The 26,882-nt window shown below is 34.4% G+C and overlaps 1 protein-coding gene across 1 annotated transcript; it reads right to left on the bottom strand.

The window, feature by feature from the left end:
• Positions 1-1,048: 1,048 nt before the first annotated feature.
• On the bottom strand, positions 1,049-25,831 carry LOC138336084 (uncharacterized). Its single transcript, XM_069285379.1, has 5 exons — positions 24,268-25,831; positions 15,717-15,795; positions 13,792-13,839; positions 3,942-4,118; positions 1,049-1,978 (listed from the first exon to the last, which is right to left on the bottom strand). Exons 1-5 carry the CDS (start codon positions 24,574-24,576, stop codon positions 1,812-1,814), a joined length of 780 nt encoding a protein of 259 aa, XP_069141480.1. The 5' UTR covers positions 24,577-25,831; the 3' UTR covers positions 1,049-1,811.
• Between the last annotated feature and the right edge of the window lie 1,051 nt (positions 25,832-26,882).

Below are 26,882 nucleotides of genomic sequence, written 5' to 3'. Positions count from 1 at the left end.
GGTACTATGCCATCCCTCGACAACACTATTTATCTATTATGGCCTGGTTGAGAGGGCACTATTGCCTCATAGTATTGTCGAGGGATGGAATAATACCCGAGCCGAAGGCGAGGGCACTATCCCATCAAGAGCCAATACTATGAGGCAATAGTGCCCTTTCAACCAGGCCATAATGGGTTTAGTAAATCACCCTGACATGAGACCGTTTTTCATGTCATCGTAATAGAAGCGCGTCAAGCGATACCTCGCAACGCTATCTTCATTTCCGCACCACGTTGTTACATCAAAAGTACAACATATGAATTGTCGCAGAAATATGGGATTCTATAAAAACGGGATTCAGCTTCATGAAAATTAAAAGTATATCAATATAAAACATTAGTGAACTGTCTTCTGTAGAAACGCAACATTTGCTTCCATCCCCGCACACAACAGCCTGTCCGCCATCTTGACGTCTTGGTCGAAGCGCAACGTTATAATGACGTCATGTAATAGTGACGTCACAATACATTCACGTTCAATTTCGCGCCACTTCAATAGTGCCCGCTTGCCCGGGCACTATTGCAAATAGTAGCCATGTGTGTAGCCAATCAGAATCCAGTATTCTGTCACGTGATGTACTAAAAGACCATAGTGCCCTCAAAAGAGGGCAATACTATATAAATAGTGTTCTCCCAACCAGGCCATAGTATATAATTAGTAAGTTTAAAGCAGGGTGACAGTCTTGTGGGGAATGGGTGTCATGAAAGCTCCAAGAGTCTCCGCTGTTTCCCATTGCTGATGTTCTGCTGTAAAATAGGCTGATATTGGCAGTGTGTAGATCTTGATGTTGTACTAATAATTTTCAATTTGTCTATTTGAGTCCTCTTTTTTGTAAACAAAATTAAGAGGTTAAGGATTCTGGATTGACCTGAGATAAACATCATACATCTATGTGTTGTATAGATCAAGAAAGAAGGAAGCTAGCCGTGATGATATATCAAACCCACTTCCTTTTTCCGGAGAAAGAATCATGCTTATCAATGATCGTTAGTAAAAGTCAGTTTATTTCCGTTGAAGATATTAATATGTTTTATTCTCGAAGCATGATATGTTACTAAACATAATGCAGTTATGACGTCACCATCACTGTTACATCAAAACATCACGATGATTTGGCGTTGTAATACTCTTCTCGGAACACATCGAGATTCATCGTCAGCGTCACCCATACATTAGAAGTACATCGGACATGAAGTACACTGGATTACCTGCCTTAGTACCAAATATCTCCGCTAGGCTGCGCTCATAAATACTTTTGTATTTTAGGAGCGAAGCCTAGCGGAGAGTAGAAAAACTACGGCAAGCAATCCAGTCTAGACATGAAGCTACCAACTTGCTATCCTGAACCTTGTGTTTTTTCCGTAAACGAGAAATCAACTTGGTGTTATACGCATTGTATTACAAATTAATGATAGGATGATAGCCTCCCATAATAAAAGGTATTTTATTAATATTTTCATTAATTGAAATAATTAAACATCTGTTCATGTTTTGAAATACCGTATTCGACCAAATGAGCACCCAATGAGCTAAAACAATTGAAGAAATTAAGATGGGGTGCTTGGTAGAACTTATTTAGACAAACCTTTCATAAAACCATTTCACAACGTAAGCCATAGAAGACAATTTGAATAAGAAATCATGTAAAGAACCATACATTTATTTCATATTTTTTTAAAATTCGAGGTTAGTTTTATTGATGCCCCAAAAAGGGCTAGGGGTTCTTATAGAAATTGGGGCTTATTGGGTTGAATAAGGTACATCTTCCTCTAAATTAGTTCACAGATATATGATAATTCTAGACTACATAGGCCTCCCGTAAATACGGAATCTTTCACCCTCAAGCAATCCCCGCTGCCCCTGCTGTCGGCAGTATATAAGTCTCCAGTCGTCCACACAAAAGAACTTCCGGAATACGTTGCGCCTAACCAACAGTCTACAATTTGAAAAAAAAAATCCAAATTTTAGATGATTGAATCAATCATAGGTATCATATGTATTACATTACTGTACTTTATTTCAGATGGTAGTCTCACATACCCTAATCTACGATACTCCAGGGGTTACTATCACTGACCTTATATCCCCCTAGACTATCTCATAGCAAAACTGGAGGCAGTTCAGGAGGAAAAGAACTGAACCATCACAGACCTGCAGAAGATTTCCTTTGATGACTACAGAGAGACCAACGCCAGAAAGCCAGACAGTCAAACACAGTGCACCGTTATTCGATTCTTGATGTACATCACAGGACAACATTACAATGTACCTGTGTTTTCTGTAAGGGGTGGATATATCTCAGTGATAATAACCTCTGAAGTTTCGAAGATGACATACCCAAAATTTTCCCTATAGTTCAATATTCTTTATACAAATTTTATTTTGTTGTACATCTGATGTCAACGTCTCGAAGAAAATGAACATAATATGATTTTCTGGATAGATTATATGTTTTTTTAAACACAGCATTCGTTTGAGGTAAATCAGCAACATAAAGAAAAATCTTAAACAACCTGTTATATGATATAAGTATTGTTGAACAGGTTGATATATATATAGACCAACTTTTCTAGCCAAGGGTAGTCAGCAAGATACTCTTCCTGTTTCAGGGAGTGCAGCGTACTGAATACCCTTGCCTAGTGAAGTTGTCCCTTTGCAAGAAACGATGCTGTCTTTCCTTCACAATAAATTTTGGTAAATGAAAAACACAATGCTAGTAAAAACGGGCTTAAATAAAACTTAATGTTAATACAATATTAAGTGCCTCATATAGTTTTTACTGAAGTCAGCGCTTATTGTTGCAACAAATCGCAACCAGAAAAGAGTACCCGCTATCGTTCGAAAGATTTCAACATTCTGAATACGCCTCGCCTCAAGTTTTTGGGAGTTAGGGCTTCGGAAAAGTGATGTGGAAGATGGCATACCCATGTGTTTACCCAATCGCCAATTTGGCTTATGAGTAGTCTATAAATACACCGTGGGTGGGGTTAAGGAATGTGGTCAAGAGGTGGGATCAAGTGATTGTAATTTGCAATGACTACTAGTTGTCACTACAATGTAAGCGTTCGCTAGACAGAATTTTAACTTCAGCTCCAAATATTCCTGAATATCAAAGAAACGTACATGAAAAAAGAATGTCTGTCAGGTGTTTTTGCCTATGACATCATAAAACCCAAACGATATTGGGAATAATGCTTCAATAACACAAATGTCTGATTGTACTCTTTTCATAGATCGCTTCGCTTCGAGTATTTAGAGTATGTGTGTAATATCTCAATAACACAAAAATCTTTATCTCTAGCTTACACTAAACTCGAAAAATTTGTTCCATATTGGTTGTGAATTAAGAGCACTTTTTATTGTTACTCGTCAAAAATCAAATCATAAGTCACATTGAACTTCACACCTACACTAGTACCAACATTTGACCAAAGAGTGACTTTCTGGTAGCTGTTTGGAGATAAAGACTCGGAGAGGCCATACGGAACGTCTAGAGTAGGAAAACTAGGGCGAACAAACCGAAAGCGAGTTTTAGATCGCCATTATTGATAATCCGGGGTCTATCAACTCTGTCGTTATATCCACCCCTTGATTATGTCATAATAAAGCTGACAATATCTTAGGAGTAAAAATTCTGACCAATCACAGTTTTCATTGTCTTTTGGAGGTTATGCAGAGAGTGACGCTCAGCCATAAGGCATCGTTTGGGTGAACCGTTATCCGATTAGCTTGATGTACAAAGGACAAAACCACCTGCTTCATCTGTTGTCGCACACTTGCGTTCAGATGTTTCAGTAGTAAAACATAGACCAGGGGTGGATATAACGCCAGTGATAGTCGTCTCTGGAATGTCGTGGTTGAAGTCATCCGATAAAAACTAGTAAAGTAAATCTATTTACCTATTCCGGGAGGGCATATGGAGCTCGCTACAGCCCTTTTGACTTCAGTATCCGCAACATACAGACGAGCAGAACTAGGACAATACGTACTAGCTTGGGACCAATTGTAGGATGTCCCATAGTACAAACACAGGCCTGCCGTCTGATCTAATGTGAACGGGGCTTCACAGGTAAAGGCTGAAATTATTTATAGTAATACGTCACACAGGTAAGGGCTGAAATATTGTAGTAATACGTCACACAGGTAAGGGCTGAAATATTATAGTAATACGTCACACAGGTAAGGGCTGAAATATTATAGTAATACGTCACACAGGTAAGGGCTGAAATATTATAGTAATACGTCACACAGGTAAGGGCTGAAATATTATAGTAATACGTCTCACAAGTAAGGACTGAAATATTATTTAGTAATACGTCACACAGGTAAGGGTTGAAATATTATATAGTAATACGACACACAGGTAAGGGCTGAAATATCTTAGATTACGCCACACAAGTAAGGACTGAAATATTATATAATAATACGTCACACAGGTAAGGACTGGAATATCATATAGTAATATGTCATACAGGTAAGGACTGAAATTTTATATAGTAATATGTCATACAGGTAAGGACTGAAATATAATATAGTAATACGTCACACAGGTAAAGGCTGAAATATAATATAGTAATACGACACACAGGTAAGGGCTGAAATATCTTAGATTACGCCACACAGGTAAGGACTGAAATATTATATAATAATACGTCACACAGGTAAGGACTGAATATTATATAGTAATATGTCATACAGGTAAGGACTGAAATATTATATAGTAATATGTCATACAGGTAAGGACTGAAATTTTATATAGTAATATGTCATACAGGTAAGGACTGAAATATAATATAGTAATACGTCACATAGGTAAGGACTAAAATATTATATAGTAATACGTCACACAGGTAAGGGCTGAAATATTATATAGTAATATGTCATACAGGTAAGGGTTGAAATATCTTAGATTACGCCACACACAGGTAAGGACTGAAATATTATATAATAATACGTCACACAGGTAAGGACTGAAATATTATATAGTAATATGTCATACAGGTAAGGGCTGAAATATCTTAGATTACGCCACACAGGTAAGGACTGAAATATTATATAATAATACGTCACACAGGTAAGGACTGAAATATTATATATAGTAATATGTCATACAGGTAAGGACTGAAATTTTATATAGTAATATGTCATACAGGTAAGGACTGAAATATAATATAGTAATACGTCACATAGGTAAGGACTGAATTATCTTAGATTACGCCACACAGGTAAGGACTGAAATATTATATAATAATACGTCACACAGGTAAGGACTGGAATATTATATACTAATATGTCATACAGGTAAGGACTGAAATATAATATAGTAATACGTCACACAGGTAAGGACTGAAATATTATATAGTAATACGTCACACAGGTAAGGGCTGAAATATTATATAGTAATACGTCACACAGGTAAGGACTGAAATATTATATAGTAATACGTCACACAGGTAAGGACTGAAATATTTTAGATTACGTCACACAGGTAAGGACTGAAATATTATATAGTAATACGTCACACAGGTAAGGACTGAAATATTATATAGTAATATGTCATACAGGTAAGGACTGAAATATTATAGTAATACGTCACACAGGTAAGGACTGAAATATTATATAGTAATACGTTAAACAGGTTAGGCCTGAAATATTATAAAGTAATACGTCACACAGTTAACGGCTAAAATATTATAGTAATACATACATATGTAAACGACCTAGTTCACAATATACTAAATCGTTACTTGTAGATTTTGTCTAACATTTAAAATTATCTTACAAAAATTCAGGTGTACCCTTTTTATATCCGGTGCTTTCTGTGTCACACCACACAGGTAAGGATTGAACTATTATATAATAATACGTCACACAGGTAAGGGCTGAAATATTATTTAGTAATACGTCACACAGGTAAGGACTGAAATATCATTTAGTAATACGTCACACAGGTAAGGGCTGAAATATTCTATAATAATACGTCACACAGGTAAGGACTGAAATATTTTAGATTACGTCACACAGGTAAGGACTGAAATATTATAGTAATACGTCACATAGGTAAGGGCTGAAATATTCTATAATAATACGTCACACAGGTAAGGACTGAAATATTATAGTAATACGTCACACAGGTAAGGACTGAAATATTATATAGTAATACGTCACACAGGTAAGGACTGAAATATTATATAGTAATACGTCACACAGGTAAGGACTGAAATATTATATAGTAATACGTCACACAGGTAAGGACTGAAATATTATAGTAATACGTCACACACAGGTAAGGACTGAAATATTATATAGTAATACGTCACACAGGTAAGGGCTGAAATATTATAGTAATACGTCACACAGGTAAGGGCTGAAATAATATATAGTAATACGTCACACAGGTAAGGACTGAAATATTATTCAGTAATACGTCACACAGGTAAGGACTGAAATATTATATAGTAATACGTCACACAGGTAAGGACTGAAATATTATTCAGTAATACGTCACACAGGTAAGGACTGAAATATTATAGTAATACGTCACACAGGTAAGGAGTGAAATATTATTTAGTAATACGTCACACAGGTAAGGAGTGAAATATTATAGTAATACGTCACACAGGTAAGGACTGAAATATTATATAGTAATACGTCACACAGGTAAGGACTGAAATATTATATAGTAATACGTCACACAGGTAAGGACTGAAATATTATATATTACGTCCACACAGGTAAGGACTGAAATATTATATAATAATACGTCACACAGGTAAGGACTGAAATATTATATAGTAATATGTCATACAGGTAAGGACTGAAATATTATATAGTAATACGTCACACAGGTAAGGACTGAAATATTATATAGTAATACGTCACACAGGTAAGGACTGAAATATTATATAGTAATACGTCACACAGGTAAGGGCTGAAATATTATATAGTATTATGTCACACAGGTAAGGACTGAAATATTATATAGTAATACATGTCACACAGGTAAGGACTGAAATATTATATAGTAATATTGTAAGGACTAATATATCTATAGATACGTCACACAGGTAAGGACTGAAATATTATATAAATAATACGTCACACAGGTAAGGACTGAAATATTAATATAGTAATATGTCATACAGGTAAGGACTGAAATATTATTAGTATTACGTCACACAGGTAAGGACTGAAATATTATATAGTAATACGTCACACAGGTAAGGACTGAAATATTATATAGTAATATGTCATACAGGTAAGGGCTGAAATATCTTAGATTACGCCACACAGGTAAGGACTGAAATATTATATAATAATACGTCACACAGGTAAGGGACTGAAATATTATATAGTAATATGTCATACAGGTAAGGGCTGAAATATTATATAATATTATAGGTCAACAGTAAGGGACTGAAATTTTATATAGTAATACGTCACACAGGTAAGGACTGAAATATTATATAGTAATATGTCACACAGGTAAGGACTGAAATATTATATAGTAATATGTCATACAGGTAAGGACTGAAATATAATATAGTAATACGTCACACAGGTAAGGACTGAAATATTATATAGTAATACGTCACACACAGGTAAGGACTGAAATATTATATAGTAATACGTCACACAGGTAAGGACTGAAATATTATATAGTAATACGTCACACAGGTAAGGACTGAAATATATATAATAATACGTCACACAGGTAAGGACTGAAATATTATATAGTAATACGTCACACAGGTAAGGACTGAAATATTATATAGTAATATGTCATACAGGTAAGGACTGAAATATCTTAGATTACGCCACACAGGTAAGGACTGAAATATTATATAGTAATACGTCACACAGGTAAGGACTGAAATATTATATAGTAATATGTCATACAGGTAAGGACTGAAATATTATTAGTAATACGTCACACAGGTAAGGACTGAAATATTATATAGTAATACGTCACACAGGTAAGGACTGAAATATTATATATAGTAATATGTCACATACAGGTAAGGGCTGAAATATTATATAGTAATAGTCACACAGGTAAGGACTGAAATATTATATAATATACGTCACACAGGTAAGGACTGAAATATTATATAGTAATACGTCACACAGGTAAGGACTGAAATATTTATATATATATGTCACACAGGTAAGGACTGAAATATTATATAGTAATACGTTCACACAGGTAAGGACTGAAATATTATATAGTAATACGTCACACAGGTAAGGACTGAAATATTATATAGTAATACGTCACACAGGTAAGGACTGAAATATTATATAGTAATACGTCACACAGGTAAGGACTGAAATATTATAGTAATACGTCACACAGGTAAGGACTGAAATATTATATAGTAATACGTCACACAGGTAAGGACTGAAATATTATATAGTAATATGTCATACAGGTAAGGACTGAAATATTTTAATTACGTCACACAGGTAAGGACTGAAATATTATATAGTAATACGTCACACAGGTAAGGACTGAAATATTATATAGTAATACGTCACACAGGTAAGGACTGAAATATTATATAGTAATACGTCACACAGGTAAGGACTGAAATATTATATAGTAATACGTCACACAGGTAAGGACTGAAATATTATATAGTAATACGTCACACAGGTAAGGACTGAAATATTATATAGTAATACGTCACACAGGTAAGGACTGAAATATTATATAGTAATACGTCACACAGGTAAGGACTGAAATATTATATAGTAATACGTCACACAGGTAAGGGCTGAAATATTATATAGTAATATATTACGTCACACAGGTAAGGAACTGAAATATTATAGTAATACGTCACACAGGTAAGGACTGAAATATTATAGTAATACGTCACACAGGTAAGGACTGAAATATTATATAGTAATACGTCACACAGGTAAGGACTGAAATATTATATAGTAATACGTCACACAGGTAAGGACTGAAATATTATATAGTAATACGTCACACAGGTAAGGGCTGAAATATTATATAGTAATACGTCACACAGGTAAGGACTGAAATATTATAGTAGTAATACAGTCACACAGGTAAGGACTGAAAATTATATAGTAATACGTCACACAGGTAAGGACTGAAATATTATAGTAATACGTCACACAGGTAAGGACTGAAATATTATTTAGTAATACGTCACACAGGTAAGGACTGAAATATTATTTAGTAATACGTCACACAGGTAAGGACTGAAATATTATATAGTAATAGTCAACAGGTAAGCCACACAGGTAAGGACTGAAATATTATATAGTAATACGTCACACAGGTAAGGACTGAAATATTATTATATAGTAATACGTCACACAGGTAAGGACTGAAATATTATTTAGTAATACGTCACACAGGTAAGGACTGAAATATTATATAGTAATACGTCACACAGGTAAGGACTGAAATATATATTAGTAATAGTCACACAGGTAAGGACTGAAATATTATTTAGTAATACGTCACACAGGTAAGGAGTGAAATATTATATAAATAATACACACACAGGTAAGGACTGAAATATTATATAGTAATACGTCACACAGGTAAGGACTGAAATATTATATAGTAATACGTCACACAGTAAGGATGAATATTTAGATACGCACACAGGTAAGGACTGAAATATTATATAATAATACGTCACACAGGTAAGGACTGAAATATTATATAGTAATACGTCACACAGGTAAGGACTGAAATATTATATAGTAATACGTCACACAGGTAAGGACTGAAATATTAATATAGTAATACGTCACACAGGTAAGGACTGAAATATTATATAGTAATACGTCACACAGGTAAGGGCTGAAATATTATATAGTAATACGTCACACAGGTAAGGACTGAAATATTATATAGTAATACGTCACACAGGTAAGGACTGAAATATTTTAGTAATACGTCACACAGGTAAGGACTGAAATATTATATAGTAATATGTCATACAGGTAAGGACTGAAATATTATATAGTAATAGTCACACAGGTAAGGACTGAAATATTAATATAGTAATACGTCACACAGGTAAGGACTGAAATATTATATAGTAATACGTAAACACAGGTAAGGACTGAAATATTATATAGTAATACGTCACACAGGTAAGGCTAAAATATTATAGTAATATTATACATATCATTATGTAAACAAGTAAGACCTAGTTCACAATATACTAAATCGTTACTTGTAGATTTTTCTAACATTTAAAATTATCTTACAAAAATTCAGGTGTACCTTTTTTATATCCGGTGCTTTCTGTGTCACACCACACAGGTAAGGATTGAACTATTATATAATAATACGTCACACAGGTAAGGGCTGAAATATTCTATAATAATACGTCACACAGGTAAGGGCTGAAATATTATAGTAATACGTCACACAGGTAAGGGCTGAAATATTATATAAATACGTCACATAGGTAAGGCCTGAAATATTTTAGATTACGTCACACAGGTAAGGACTGAAATATTTTAGATTACGCCACGCAGGTAAGGACTGAAATATTATATAGTAATAAATCACACAGGTAAGGGCTGAAATATTATATAGTAATACGTCACACGGGTAAGGACTGAACTACCATATAGTAATATGTCATACAGGTAAGGACTGAAATATTATATAGTAATACGTCACACCACACAGGTAAGGACTGAGCTATCATATAGTAATACGTTAAACAGGTAAGGACTGAAATATTATATATAGTAATACGTCACACAGTTAACGGCTGAAATATTATAGTAATACGTCACACAGGTAAGGGCTGAAATAATATATAGTAATATGTCATACAGGTAAGGACTGAAATATTATTCAGTAATACGTCACACAGGTAAGGACTGAAATATTATATAGTAATACGTCACACAGGTAAGGACTGAAATATTATATAGTAATACGTCACACAGGTAAGGAGTGAAATATTATAGTAATACGTCACACAGGTAAGGACTGAAATATTATAGTAATACGTCACACAGGTAAGGACTGAAATATTATATAGTAATACGTCACACAGGTAAGGACTGAAATATTATTCAGTAATACGTCACACAGGTAAGGAGTGAAATATTATAGTAATACGTCACACAGGTAAGGAGTGAAATATTATAGTAATACGTCACACAGGTAAGGAGTGAAATATTATAGTAATACGTCACACAGGTAAGGACTGAAATATTATTTAGTAATACGTCACACAGGTAAGGACTGAAATATTATTTAGTAATACGTCACACAGGTAAGGAGTGAATATATATTATATAGTAATACGTCACACAGGTAAGGACTGAAATATTATATAGTAATACGTCACACAGGTAAGGACTGAAATATTATAGTAATACGTCACACAGGTAAGGAGTGAAATATTATAGTAATACGTCACACAGGTAAGGAGTGAAATATTATAGTAATACGTCACACAGGTAAGGAGTGAAATATATTTAGTAATACGTCACACAGGTAAGGACTGAAATATTATTTAGTAATACGTCACACAGGTAAGGACTGAAATATTATATAGTAATATGTCATACAGGTAAGGACTGAAATATAATATAGTAATACGTCACACAGGTAAGGACTGAAATATTATAGTAATACGTCACACCACATAGGTAAGGACTGAAATATTATATAGTAATACGTCACACAGGTAAGGACTGAAATATTATAGTAATACGTCACACAGGTAAGGACTGAAATATTATTTAGTAATACGTCACACAGGTAAGGACTGAAATATTATAGTAATACGTCACACCACATAGGTAAGGACTGAAATATTATATAGTAATACGTCACACAGGTAAGGACTGAAATATTATATAGTAATACGTCACACAGGTAAGGACTGAAATATTATTTAGTAATACGTCACACAGGTAAGGACTGAAATATTATAGTAATACGTCACACCACATAGGTAAGGACTGAAATATTATATAGTAATACGTCACACAGGTAAGGACTGAAATATTATATAGTAATACGTCACACAGGTAAGGACTGAAATATTATATAGTAATACGTCACACAGGTAAGGACTGAAATATTATATAGTAATACGTCACACAGTAAACGGCTGAAATATTATATAGTAATACGTCACACAGGTAACGGCTGAAATATTATAGTAATACGTCACACCACACAGGTAAGGACTGAAATATTATAGTAATACGTCACACCACACAGGTAAGGACTGGAATTTTATATAGTAATACGTCGCACAGGTAAGAGCTGAAATAATAGCAGTGTAAGTAAAGGTCATTGCAGGAATTTTGAGTAATAGAGATAACACAATGAATGGTTATTGGACAGATCTTTATTTCACACGATTGAGTTATTTGAAAATTACGAAAGACACTATCTGTCTTTTGTAACTTAAAAAAATAACTTACGGATGTGAAGAATATCCCATATGCATTAGCCCAGAGTTGTATGATATGTTACAACCACAATTTAATCCACGTTATTTGCCGGCATATGAAAATAAGGTGTAATGATATCTTCATGAGCGAATGGACACTTATTCATAATCAAAAATATTAATTGTATATAATAATGATATATATAATATAATAGTTACAAATAATTTTAATTATGAAGAGATTTTCAATGTTATTCTACTTTCTGAACGTCTAGTCCCTTGCAATCAAGGTCAAGCCAGGCCTAAGTGCGTAAAATCAATCTAGATCACCCCTTGGTCCTCGTATGGCAAGATATACCAGTAACCAAAAGATAATTATGAAGTTGGAGTTGATAGTTTATGATACGAATGGGGAAATATGAAGGATTCCGACAGAGGTTTGCTCTGGAAGCAGCGTTCGGAGGACAGCAGCATGACGTCATTAGGTTATTGATGACGTTAACAATTTTTGATGTAACTCTGAGAAAAAAAAGGAGTCAGATCAACGTTCAAAATCTCAACTAATCAAAAGACCTGAAGGTCATATTCCAACAGTGAAATATATTGATATTTATTAAACACCCAGCATATCTATGCAATCGCGTGATAGTGTAATTACACGTCGTATTGTGATAGAAAATTTGTGACGCCACCGCTTGGCCCCAGTGTAATAAATTCCCGAAGTATGAAGACTTATTGCATGTTTCTTAGCACAGAACAAAACAGATAGTGAAAAATACCCACTTTTCAATCGCTTACACAATAATTAATGAATCTTCTTTCGAATGTGTAAATTAACTAAACGGGTCATTTTAACCGCATTGTCCTAATTCCGTCAAAATTTAGTTGGTTGATCCATTACAACAAGGTAAGTTAATAATTATCTCCCCTTTCTTATAGCATTTATACTTCAAACCAAAAAAATCAAAAACAAAGGAATCACATACTACTATTGACCTATAAATAACCTATTGTTTTCACTGGTATGTAAACTAAAGTTTTACAGAGCTTCCAGCGTGACGCGCCAACGCGCGTGGTTTAAATTTTGTGTTGAAGTTTACACGCCTGTTAATCAATATCAATCTCCTATAACAACGGACAGAGAATTTTCAATTCAATTCAATTCTTTTATTACCTTGAGCCTTTCGGCTCATCGGTTTGAAACAAACATACATACAAATACAATACACAAAAAAACACTCACATCCATGAAAAAACCACTCTCGTCATACTTATATACACACTGACACACAAACAACCCTCGTAAGTATACAGAATAAAAACCTACCTGCGACTGCAATTCCCACTGTTGATATTTGCGTGTCAGGTACGGGAGCTTAAAGAAAATCAAATAGCATTCTACTGTTTGTGTTCTGATACATTTGGTCAAAAACTTTTTTCACATATATTTCAGATTGTAATAATTGATTTGTCTTTGTTTTCATACCGACTCTCTGATTGTCCGATGTTTTTAATATGATTATCAAAAATGAGAATTGATTTCAATGATTTTAACCAGAAAAACCCCCAATATTTTTGCATATGTCACGAGTGTAATATGAACAGAAGCAATTTCTATTTGTTGTGCCGGGTGGGGAATCCATTGTGACGTCATGACAGAAACAATAGAGTGACGCCTGGAAAAATGACGTGGCATCAGAATTTCGAGGATGGCGGAACAAAATGGCAGCTTTCGCAGGATTTTTTTAAATATGTAGATTCTTTTATTAATGCGATAAAGAGTATCTTAAAATGTTCATTTCATTTTATGAAACTCGTCTCGAAGTTTTGATTTTTACTCGCAAATTCTCATAATATATAAAAAAAAAATGTAAGACTCCTTTCATACACTCTCATTTAAGATCCTATATATAATCTAGCACTTTTTAAACGAGAGTTCATTTTATATGAGATTTTATGAAACTCGTTTCGAAGTTTTGATTTTACTCGCCAATGCTCACAAAAATAACAACAAATAGTTTTATAAAATCGCTTATAAAATGAACCCTCATTTAAGAGCCTATATATAATTAAGCACGTTTGAAATGTCAAGGATATAATATAAGCAGGAGCTCCTATAGCGGAGGCGCTCCCTTCTTATTCACCAACAATATACAACACACTTTATAATATAATAAGTGTCAATCAGGTTAGTCATAAGTGTGAAGGAAAGACAGGTGGTAAATGGTAATTCACTACGACAAGGGCAAAGTGAAACTTGGCTGAGGACAAATCAAACGGAGACCACAAAAATGACCTATCAACTAGCTTTTCTTGCAGTGAATCTCTGATTCCGTCTTTGCATATTACAGAGTTAGCTCCCTTGCGGGTAGGTATCGATTGTTACATCATTATTTTGTGAGCGCAATTGACGTCGTTTTCTCCGAAACGTATGACGTGTATTATAACGACGCCTTGAAATGGAAATTTAATTTAAAGATTTAAGTTAAAGTAAGCTATGTATAATATATATAAATTGATAATATGATTGACCAATGTGAATATGTCTTCAGACAGTTGATTCAGGAACATCGCCTTAGAATTAAGTCCATATAGGAAGTTAGTTCATATCTAGGAAGTTGTTATTCAATTATTGCCTGACATCATTTTAGGGAATCGTGATCTTTACGCCATTCCTGCTTCCTGGTATCGAATATATAAGAGACTAGGGATATTCTTTAAAACACACTCCACACACACTCCATAGACACTCCGGACACAACATACACTACAGACATGACACACTTCACACCAGGACACCTATGAAGATACCAACACTAGGAAGCATGGAAATAATTTTGTACATGTATTTTAGTAGACGGAGAAGTTATGATTGTAATTCCCGTCAGGATGTATAGGACTATGGTACTTTATCCACTGTACTAAGTATATATATGGAACCAAATAAAAACTATGCAACTGAAAGTCAACGCCTCCATCATCATTCCACTCTACAACTACATCGACACGAACATCACGAGCCATGGGGGAACAAGTTACATCAAGCCTTCCAATACACATTTTAAAGAAAAGTCATTTCATTATAGACGTTACGCTCGCAAACACATGACGTCACAATCAATACCTACCCGCAAGGACAGATAACTCTGTAATATGCAAATGCAGAATAGCACACCATCTGATTTATATACCACATTTATTATTTGTCTACTATCTAGATTTTTCACACATTTAGGTTTGTTACATCCTTACCTATACAAACTGTGCTTCCATTGGAAAGTTTTACACATGTGTGATATTCCGGACAGGTGGATTTTTGACAACGTCCAGCCTATATAAAGTAAAAGAAAAAAATATATAAGGTTTAATGTATTTCCACAACGAACACGTCTCTCTTTAGATAGGTTCCCTGTCGACACTAGCAGAGCTATGTGTATCAATAGACTGTGCTTCGTTGCCGATAACAATTTTGAGCATTTCCATTCGTTTTTCTTTCGTATAAATGCATATATGAGCATTGCAGATAACAATATTGAACATTTTCACTCGTTTTTCTTTTATATACATGCATATATGAGCACTGCGAGTAACAAATTAGAACATTTTTATTCATTTTTTATTTCGTATAAATGCATATATGAATACTGCAAATTACAATTTTGAACATTTTCATTATGTTTTTAAAGAACTAAAAATGAATATTTGAGCAATGTAACCCTAGTGGATACTAGCTGCAATATGCCTCCCACCTATAAAGAACTTATTGACTAGTATCAAAGGCCCAAGTCCAATCCCTAGCGGATGTAGTGATTATAAAACCATACGCTCTGTTACATTAAAGCCCCTATAGGGGCCGCGATGGCCGAGTGGTCCCGACATATTACCCTTCCACCTCTGGGATGAGGGTTCAAATCCCATGTGGAGCAGTTGTCAGGTACTGACCGCTGGTTTGTGCTTTTGTCTGCACCAACAGACCTGGCACATGACCCTGGCTGTTAATAGGACGACAAGGTAATAAAACCAAACCCCTGTAGGGTCTCGGAAATGATAGCCAGCAACTCAAACATCGCTGTTCACCTCATGTGGACGCGTTCTTTCTGACAGGAAAAGTATTTAACCCTGAAGGATACACTAGCTGCAGATTATGTCTTGGCAAGAGAAAACGTATCTCAAGCTCGATCGGTTGACCGTGAGACTAGTAAATAAGAAGTCTCGAGTTCGATTCGATAACTAGCTGTAATTATGATAGTCCACTAAACCTGCCTACATTATTAGGCCTTTAAAAAATGCAGACAAAAATAAAATAAAATAAAAAAAGCCTTATAAAATAGGCATGTTTAGCTTTGACTTTAAACCTATTTTATTGTCATAAAAGGACAAATGGATTAGGCACAAGTTATTTCAACTTAAGAAGCCTTCTCCAATCAACATGAAATATTAACAGGTGATGACATTCACACAATAGGTATAAATAATAATTGAATTAATCAGAGTATATGATAACAAGATATACTGTTATGTATGACACTAAATACATGTAGTTATGAGATAAGGGAGATAACTCCTATAGCTTTTTTTATCAATACATGCTATGAAGGTCATATCATTGATTTAGGTTATAGAACTTTCTAGAATATAATCATGTATAAACAAATATGTTTGTAAACATGTTGATTTTAAGTAGAGATCTAGAATGATCTATTTCCAGAAAGTTATGTGTGTTTACTTGTTTACTGCTTTTAGTTAGATATTTCTAGAAGTAGAAGGTTCTCCAATATTCTTGAATTAGGGTTTAGCTATATATACTCCAGCTGTCCAAGGCTAATCAGAACTGTAATGAGACCTGTGATGAGACATATCAAGAATTGTACAGTGCCATATTAGATTCTATTGGGAGAGCTATTGTGACTTTATCTGTGGATTATTACAACACTTTGTGTGGATTTATTCATATTGCTTGGAACTTTACAAATCATCGGTGGACATTCAATTTCCTTGTGGATTTGTGATTATTGTTAATTTGAAACCTGGAAGGATCAAGGATTATACCAGGACATTCGCATACAGATAAGTAACACTTTAAATCATCGTACTACTCTTGTACCACCACCAATTACTTTAGACATTGTAAACCATCTCTGTATAATATTGTATATATAATTAAATTGTGTTTTGAATTTAGCTGCTGGTTTCTCCTTTCTGTTATTCGTTAATGTAACAGAATTGGGGGCTCTTGTCCGAGATCGATATTCAATTTGTGAAATCTAACTTTGAAAAATTAATTAAGAAATTTTCAAAATTTGTGTACAAACTTTGAGTTTACATTTGAAACCAACAGCTAGATAAATATGACTACTATGCAGGTAGAACAGTTTGTTAAAGCGCCATCCCTGGAAGTTCTTTTGCAAGTTAGTAAGAAGGATTTACTGTTATTGGGTAAACATTTAGGCCTTACTATCAAAACTAATTTGAGGAAAGCTGAAATTAGGAATGTAATTATAAGATATTTTGTTGACAATGGCAAATTTGACTCTAGTGCATTAGATAGTATAGAGGAAACAGTCAGTTCAGAAATTCAAATTAGACAAATGGAACTTGAACATGAAATGAAACTAAGACAAATGGAAATAGATAAAGAGAAAGAAATGAGAGAAAGAGAAATAGAAAAGGAGTTAAGAGAAAAAGAAATTGAGAAAGAATTAAAAGAAAAAGAGAGAGATCAGATGTTAGAGCTAGAGAAGCAAAAAATTCAAGCTGAAACAGAACTTAGAATTAAAGAATTAGAACTAGCTTCTCAAGACAGTTCAAGTAATCCAACTTTTAGGGGTTTACAAGGAAACAGAGGTTTTGATGTCAGTAGAAACATTAGGTTAGTTCCTCCTTTTCAAGAGAAAGAAGTTGACAAGTATTTTCTGCATTTTGAGAAAATAGCTGATAGTATGAAATGGCCTGAAGATAAGCTTACAATGCTTCTTCAAAGTGTCTTGATTGGTAAAGCTAGAGACATTTATTCTTCTTTATCTGTAGATGAGATTTCAAATTACCAAGTAGTCAAGAAAGCTATTTTGAAAGCTTATGAGTTAGTTCCTGAGGCTTACCGCCAGAAATTTCGAAACTCGAGAAAGAGAGATGAACAAACTCATGTAGAATTTGCCAGAGAAAAGGAACAATTATTTAATAGGTGGTGTGATTCTAAAGAAATTGATGAGGATTTCGGTAAATTGAGGCAATTATTGTTGATAGAGGAGTTTAAACGTTGTGTCCACACAAACATAAAAAACTCATTTAGATGAGAGAAAAGTTGAAACACTTAGTGAAGCAGCTACAATGGCTGATGATTACGCTCTCACCCACAAAGGCTCATTTGTTAAAAACAGTTCTCAAGACAAAAACAGTACCACAGGTACTAGTAAATTTGGTCAGCCTAGGAACCCAACCTTTAGTGGCCCTTCCAACGACAAACCTAAATTAGGTGATAAAACTAAGTCTGCTTCTAAAACAGATGATAGGGTAGGTGTGGGGTCTCCTTCTGGTCCTGTTTGTAATTACTGCAAGAAAGTAGGGCATGTTATGTCTGAATGTTATTCCCTCCAGTGTAAGGAGCAAAGGCGTAAACAGTCACTTCCTTCTGTGTTAGCTATGTCAAAGCCTAGTTAGAAACTTAGTGATGTTGTGGAAGATTCTAAAGTGTCTGTTGAAATTAAGAGCTCAGAGTCTGATAGTGTCTTGGAGAAGTACTCTCCATTCATTTCTGAAGGTTTTGTTTCACTTACTAGTGATATTACCAACTTGAAACCTGTGAAGATTTTGCGAGATACTGGGGCTTCTCATTCTTTGATATTAGATGGCGTAGTGCCTTTGTCTGAGGAGACCTCATGTGGTAGTAGTGTTTTGCTTCAAGGTGTAGAGTTAGGTTTTGTTAATGTGCCTCTCCATTGTGTTTATTTAAAGTCAGATTTGGTTACTGGGCCTGTCACCATTGGTGTTAGACCGGAACTTCCCATAGAGGGCGTGTCGCTCATTTTAGGCAATGACTTGGCTGGAGAGAAAGTTAGGGTAGATCCCTTAGTGTCCAGTATTCCAGATAAAACAGATGATGCTGAGACTATTCAACAGGAATTTCCTGGTATTTTCCCTTCTTGTGCTGTAACTCGTTCAATGAGTAAGAAGGTTTCTGATGTTGCAGTAGTTGAGGATCATTATAGTCCAGGGTTAGGTGACACTTTCTTGGCTCATGATATAGAGGATGTCGGGAGCAAGTGTGATCTTTTGAGCAATCCTGTAGACTTTGATAGTAATAGAGTTGTTCCTAACAAGGGTACTTCTTTGTCTGACATGATGAGTAAATCATCTTTGTCTAGAGAGGAGCTTATAGTAGAACAGGAGAAAGATCCTGAAATCTCCTTATTGTGTAATCGGGCTTTGAGTGAGGAAGAGGCTGAGAAAGTCCCGGTTTGTTACTTCCGTCAGTCAGGTGTGTTGATGCGCAAGTGGCGCCCCCCTGATGTGTCTCCCGAGGAAGACTGGAAGGTTGTCAATCAAATAGTTGTCCCACCGAGGTATAGGCAAGATATTCTAAGTTTGTCTCATGACGTACCTATGGCAGGGCATCTAGGTGTGACCAAGACTTATAACAGGATCTTAGATCACTTCTTTTGGCCCAAGTTGAAACGGGATGTGGCTGATTTTTGTAGGTCTTGTCATACTTGTCAGGTGGTAGGGAAACCTAATCAGAAAATCCCTGTTGCACCTTTGCACCCCATTCCAGCATTTGAGGAACCATTTAGTAGAGTCATTATAGACTGTGTAGGTCCTCTACCCAAAACTAAGTCTGGGAATGAGTATCTTTTAACTATTATGTGTGCTTCCACACGCTTTCCTGAAGCCATTCCACTCAGGAATATTAAAGCCCCTAACATAGTCAAGGCTTTGGTTAAATTCTTTACACTGGTTGGTCTTCCAAAAGCTGTCCAATCGGACCAAGGTTCGAATTTCATGTCTGGTATTTTTCAACAAGTCATGTACCAGCTCCAGATCAAGCAGTATAAGTCTAGTGCTTATCATCCAGAGTCTCAGGGTGCTTTAGAACGTTTTCATCAGACATTGAAGAATATGATGAGATCTTATTGTTTTGAAAACAAAAGAGATTGGGACGAAGGTATACACATGTTGTTGTTTGGCGTTAGAGAATCTGTACAAGAATCTCTTGGCTTCAGTCCCTTTGAACTTGTGTTTGGACATACTGTACGTGGTCCTTTGAAAATTTTGAAAGACAAAATTTTGGACGAAGATTCTAAAGTGAATCTCTTAGATTTTGTGTGTAACTTTAAGCAAAGGTTGACAAGGGCATGTGAATTGGCAAAAGAAAATTTGGCCCTTACTCAAACCAAAAAGAAAACATGGTATGATAAAGATGCCCGTGCAAGAAGTTTTGATCCAGGTGACAAAATTTTGGCTCTATTACCAATACCGGGTCAGCCTTTGCAAGCTAGATATTTTGGACCTTATATTGTTGAGAAAAAGGTTGATGATGTTAACTACATTGTACAAACTCCAGGGAGGCGCAAGAAAACTCAATTATGTCATGTTAATATGCTTAAGGAATATGTAGATAGAGAAGAGAGCAAGACCTCTCAACCTATTGCTACTTTGGCCTCTGTACCATCACAAAGTGAAAGTACAGCTGATATTTGTAAATTAGACTTAGATGGTGGTGTACAAGATGTAGGTTTAGACTGTGGTGTTAAGTTACGGAACTCAGATGTGCTCGCGAACTTGGACAAGAAACTGTGTCATCTATCAGAAAAGGAACGCAATGAACTTAAAGATTTGATACTTGAGTTTAAACATTTGTTTCCGGATACACCAGGCAAAACAGATGCTATCTATCACGACGTGGATGTAGGCGATGCGCCACCTGTCAAGCAACATCCTTACCGTGTCAATCCTTTGAAAGAAGAACACTTAAAGAAAGAAATTCAATACATGTTGGACAATGATATTATTGAACCAAGCAAAAGTGAATGGAGCTCTCCATGTGTTCTGGTACCAAAGCCAGACAAGACATACCGGTTCTGTACTGACTTCAGAAAAGTAAACTCTGTCAGTAAAACAGACTCTTATCCAATTCCAAGGATTGACTCGTGTATTGACAAAGTTGGCAAAGCCAAGTACGTAAGCAAGTTTGACCTGTTGAAAGGGTATTGGCAGGTGCCATTAACAGAAAGAGCTAAAGAAGTGTCGGCATTTGTAACCTCGCAAGGTTTGTACCAGTACAAAGTTATGCCATTTGGTATGAAGAATGCCCCGGCAACATTTCAACGTCTTCTTAACAGCGTGATATCAGACCTGGAAGGCTGCGATGGATACATTGATGACGTCATCAACTACCACGACACGTGGGAAGACCATCTACGCGGGATTCGTGAATTCTTCGAAAGACTCACTACCATGAAATTGACTGTAAACTTATTGAAATGTGAATTTTGTCATGCAACTGTTGAATTTTTAGGCCATGTTGTAGGACAGGGGCAGGTTAAACCTGTTCAGGCCAAAGTAGAATCAATTATAGATTTTCCAGCTCCTGGAGGCAAGAGAGAGCTGATGAGGTTTCTTGGTATGGCTGGATACTACAGAAAATTTTGTCAAAATTTCTCTGTTATAGCAGCTCCACTTACTGCTTTGTTAAAGAAAAATGTCAAATTTGTTTGGTCAGACGAATGTAAGTCTGCATTTGAGAAATTGAAAGCCATACTATCAAACTCACCAGTTCTGACTGCTCCAGATTTTAATAAACAGTTTAAACTGTTTGTTGACGCCAGTGATGTAGGTGTTGGAGCTGTTTTGATGCAAGAAGGTACTGAACAAATTGACCATCCAATTTGTTATTTCTCGAAAAAGTTTGACAAACACCAGAGAAATTATTCCACCATTGAGAAAGAATGTTTAGCGTTGATTTTGGCCTTGAACCAATTTGATGTGTATCTCTGCACTACAGTTGTGCCTGTGTTGGTCTTCACCGACCACAACCCTTTGACATTCATTGGGAAAATGAAAAACAAAAACCAAAGAATTCTCAGGTGGAGTTTGACTTTGCAAGAATACAATCTTGACATCAAACATATCAAAGGGAAAGACAATATTCTAGCAGATGCTTTATCAAGGATTTAAATATTACTTGATATGTCAAAAAAGTTTCCTTTTCAAGAAAACTTTCTTTTCTTTAAGGAGGGGTGTGTTATGTATGACACTAAATACATGTAGTTATGAGATAAGGGAGATAACTCCTATAGCTTTTTTTTATCAATACATCCTATGAAGGTCATATCATTGATTTAGGTTATAGAACTTTCTAGAATATAATCATGTATAAACAAATATGTTTGTAAACATGTTGATTTTAAGTAGAGATCTAGAATGATCTATTTCCAGAAAGTTATGTGTGTTTACTTGTTTACTGTTTTTAGTTAGATATTTCTAGAAGTAGAAGGTTCTCCAATATTCTTGAACTAGGGTTTAGCTATATATACTCGAGCTGTCCAAGGCTAATCAGAACTGTAATGAGACCTGTAATGAGACATATCAAGAATTGTACAGTGCCATATTAGATTCTATTGGGAGAGCTATTGTGACTTTATCTGTGGATTATTACAACACTTTGTGTGGATTTATTCATATTGCTTGGAACTTTACAAATCATCAGTGGACATTCAATTTCCTTGTGGATTTGTGATTATTGTTAATTTGAAACCTGGAAGGATCAAGGATTATACCAGGACATTCGCATACAGATAAGTAACACTTTAAATCATCGTACTACTCTTGTACCACCACCAATTACTTTAGACATTGTAAACCATCTCTGTATAATATTGTATATATAATTAAATTGTGTTTTGAATTTAGCTGCTGGTTTCTCCTTTCTGTTATTCGTTCATGTAACAATACAAAGGAGGCCCTATATTATAAAATTATGTACATGTAATATTCAAATTTTTCTGCTGGACTTTATAAATGATTGCACAAGTTCAAATATACGACAATTTTCTTCCAAAGCCAAGTTTCCATTTCCGTAAAGTAATAAATTCAAATTTACTTGTATATTTAGATAATTTAAAACTTGGAGCATATCTGTACGGGCAGCAGCATAATTTTGACATTCAAAAAAGAAATGATTAGCATTTTCATTTTCATGTAGCCACAATTTATACAAATATAATTTGATGCCAAATTTACACGGAAAAGGTTATTATTTAGAGAACTACACTGATGTCTTAATTTAGTATGTATAATATTAAATTTTCTTTCTCCATAATTAAAATAACATGGTAGACTAGTAGAAATAGGTTGGAAAAGAGCTAGTTTAAAGGAAGAAAAAGGTAGGGATTTAACATTGGCATCTAGGTTGTTCCAGCTTCTCAAAGTAGTGGGATAGAAAGATTTTGTTGTAGTAGTTAGTCGGTAATTTGGAATTTGGAAACTTTCACTGTTTCTTAAAGTATAAGGATTATGATAGCCTACTGTAGGAGGTAATAAGAGTGATAGATAACTTGGAGTCATATTATTGTTTATCTTATAAAGTAATTGTAGTTTTCTTTTAGCTCTTCTGTCCGAAAGAGGTTCCAAATTTGTTTCAAAAAATGTTTAGCGGACTATGATTATGTGTATGTAGTATTATACGATCTGTTATATATAACAAGAGGCTAGCATTGTGAAGCAAACAGAAGACATCAGTTTATAGTGTTGCTTTAAATCGTCTAAAACATTGACGTAACGTTTTTACAACAGAGGCAATATTACTTACCATAGCTGAGGGATAGTCCATATCATTCACGTCCTTGAAGACGTTACCTTCTCTGGCTGAAAGAGAACTTCCTGCCTTGTACGTATCGGTGTTTAGTTCACAGGTTAGACGAACCAGTTCATAGTTGATACTCTGACATTCCCGGGCTGCCATACACAGGGAAAGACATTGCTGGTAGCCACAGGGAGAAACGGTTTTGTAGCCGGAGCCTCCGAAGTATCTATCGCTGATAGTCTTTGTTCTCACATCCTCACATGTCTCAGCTCTGACATAAACATCGGTAACTACAACATAAACAATTAAAACCATACTAATCGGAATTTATATCATCGTTAACGTCATCACTGATAACTTGATCCTCATTGGGACGAGCGTTTCTATTGGGCAATAGTTTGATCTTCATTAGAATTAGCATTTTTATTGGACAACAATTTGATTTTCATTAGAACGAGCCTTTTGTTTTGTTTGTTTGTTGTTTTACTTATTTTTTTTACAATATTTGATTTACATTAGAACGAACGTTTCTATTGGACAAGATTTGTATTAGACAATAATTTGATATCCCTTAGAACCTGTAATTTGACGTCTGTAATGTCACTTATCAATGACCAAGAAAACGGCGTAATATGTTTACAGTTGTTCTACCGTCGATAGAAAATAAAAAATAATTAGTGTTTAACTCATGTAAATGTATGTTTAATTAACACAAACAGGCAATATAATTTATAGAAAATAACTTGTTTTGCTTTTGGTGGATGCGCAATCACTACGTCATCCCATATTCCGAATTTGCATATTACAAAGTTATCTGCACTTGCGGGTAGGTATTGATTGGGACGTCATGTGTCTGTGAGCGTAACGTCATACGTTTAAGAGAAAACGACGTGAATTGCGCTCACAAAATAATGACGTAACAATCGATACCTACCCGCAAGGGAGCTAACTCTGTAATATGCAAAGACGGAATAAGACAAAGTGCCATATATTTTTTTCGGGACGCAATTAATGAATTTAATTTTTTTTTATTTTGAAGTAAAACAAGAAACTTAAAATTTTCATTGGTGGTAATGGTGTAAAGTTAGTAAATTTTGTAACCGAGGAACAATACTAATTCGTCTGATCCTGTTTTTGATACAGAAAAAAATAGAGAAAAAAACACCATTCGTCAGCGGTGTAGCATCTTTAATCAAATTTATTCATCTATCACATTATACGAGACTGTGGATAAGAAATTAAATCATGGGATCCACTGTTGTTATGGAAACCTAACACAAAAACCAGACTGTACTCTCAGCATTTATTTATAGTTTATTCTGACTTTTATCTTACGGTATAAAATTTTTAACTTTTAAACTTCTCTTTGTACAAACAGCTTCTTTTGATGGGAAAACAAACACATGTTGGAATTATTTTTTATAAAGTTGTACTAGTAATATGTAGTGTAACATTGCAATTGAAAATATAAATCACGATTAAGTTAAATTTAAACCTTCTTATAACAAAAAATACAAATACATTTACTACTCTTTATTGGCTTGATTTACAACCATTGAACAATTCAGTTGAATGTCGAAATAAACGTAAATAAATTAAACTAATTGTTATTTGTGTTTTCTTTCAGTTAGTAACAATTTATTTTACATTACAAAAAGTTAATTAAGTTATTGTATCTATTTATGTTTATAATGTGTTTCCCTATTGTCAGTATAATGTGACCGGGGGGATATGTTTCATCAGTGATATGCACTATAAAAAGGGTAATAGTGTCACTATTACAAGACACCAAATACATACAACACTTTTATACTGAATCATCCCAAAACATACAGATAATCACACACGGAAACAAACTCGGCATAACAAAACGACTCCAAAGAAGTAGCAAACAAAAAATAATAATGATAAAGTAAGATAAAAATAAATAGATAATTAGACATTAATAAATAACACGGTCGATTGTACATTTATACTAACTTTGTCATGAAAAAACATTATCTAAAAAATCTTTAAAACAAACTAGCATTTAATGATGTATTGGTGATGGAATTCACCTTAGTTAGCTTCATACATATGTACGTTTGAGAAAAATCATGTCATTCTTTTTCTAATGAGTTGTTTTTCCTTGCACGTTTTCAAGTAAATTTGTGGAGATTTACAAGCCAGAAATGTGAAAAAAAACATGATAAAATATTATTTTCTGTATTATGAGGAACAATGTAGCCGCAATCCTTTTTTTCTCTAAATGTTTGCCTTTTAACATCAAAAGATGAAGCGAAATACAAAACCATTGTACTTTTTTCACATGCTGGCTTGTGTTTGTTATACAACGACTCTTTCTGTAAATAAAAATAGTGTTTTGGCATACTTTTCTCCCTAAAAGTCCAATAAATATACAAAAAAATATGTAAATTTCGAAATACTGTAATTTATTTTTATGAAAAACAACTTTCTTTCTTAAGCATTCAATATCGTGATTTTCAAATTAAAATTGCGGATTGAAAAATTGGTTATAGAAATTCCTATGAATTAATATGATGTAAAAGCAAATAGCTCGCAAAAGAAAGAATGTTTACAATAATTTGATGATGTAGTTCCATACCAACCTGTTATTATTG

Source organism: Argopecten irradians, chromosome 12 (genome assembly GCF_041381155.1).
Source record: "Argopecten irradians isolate NY chromosome 12, Ai_NY, whole genome shotgun sequence".
NCBI classification, from domain to species: domain Eukaryota; kingdom Metazoa; phylum Mollusca; class Bivalvia; order Pectinida; family Pectinidae; genus Argopecten; species Argopecten irradians.
The sequence above is the reverse complement of the archived record's forward strand: the minus strand, read 5'-3'. Positions and strand labels throughout refer to the sequence as shown.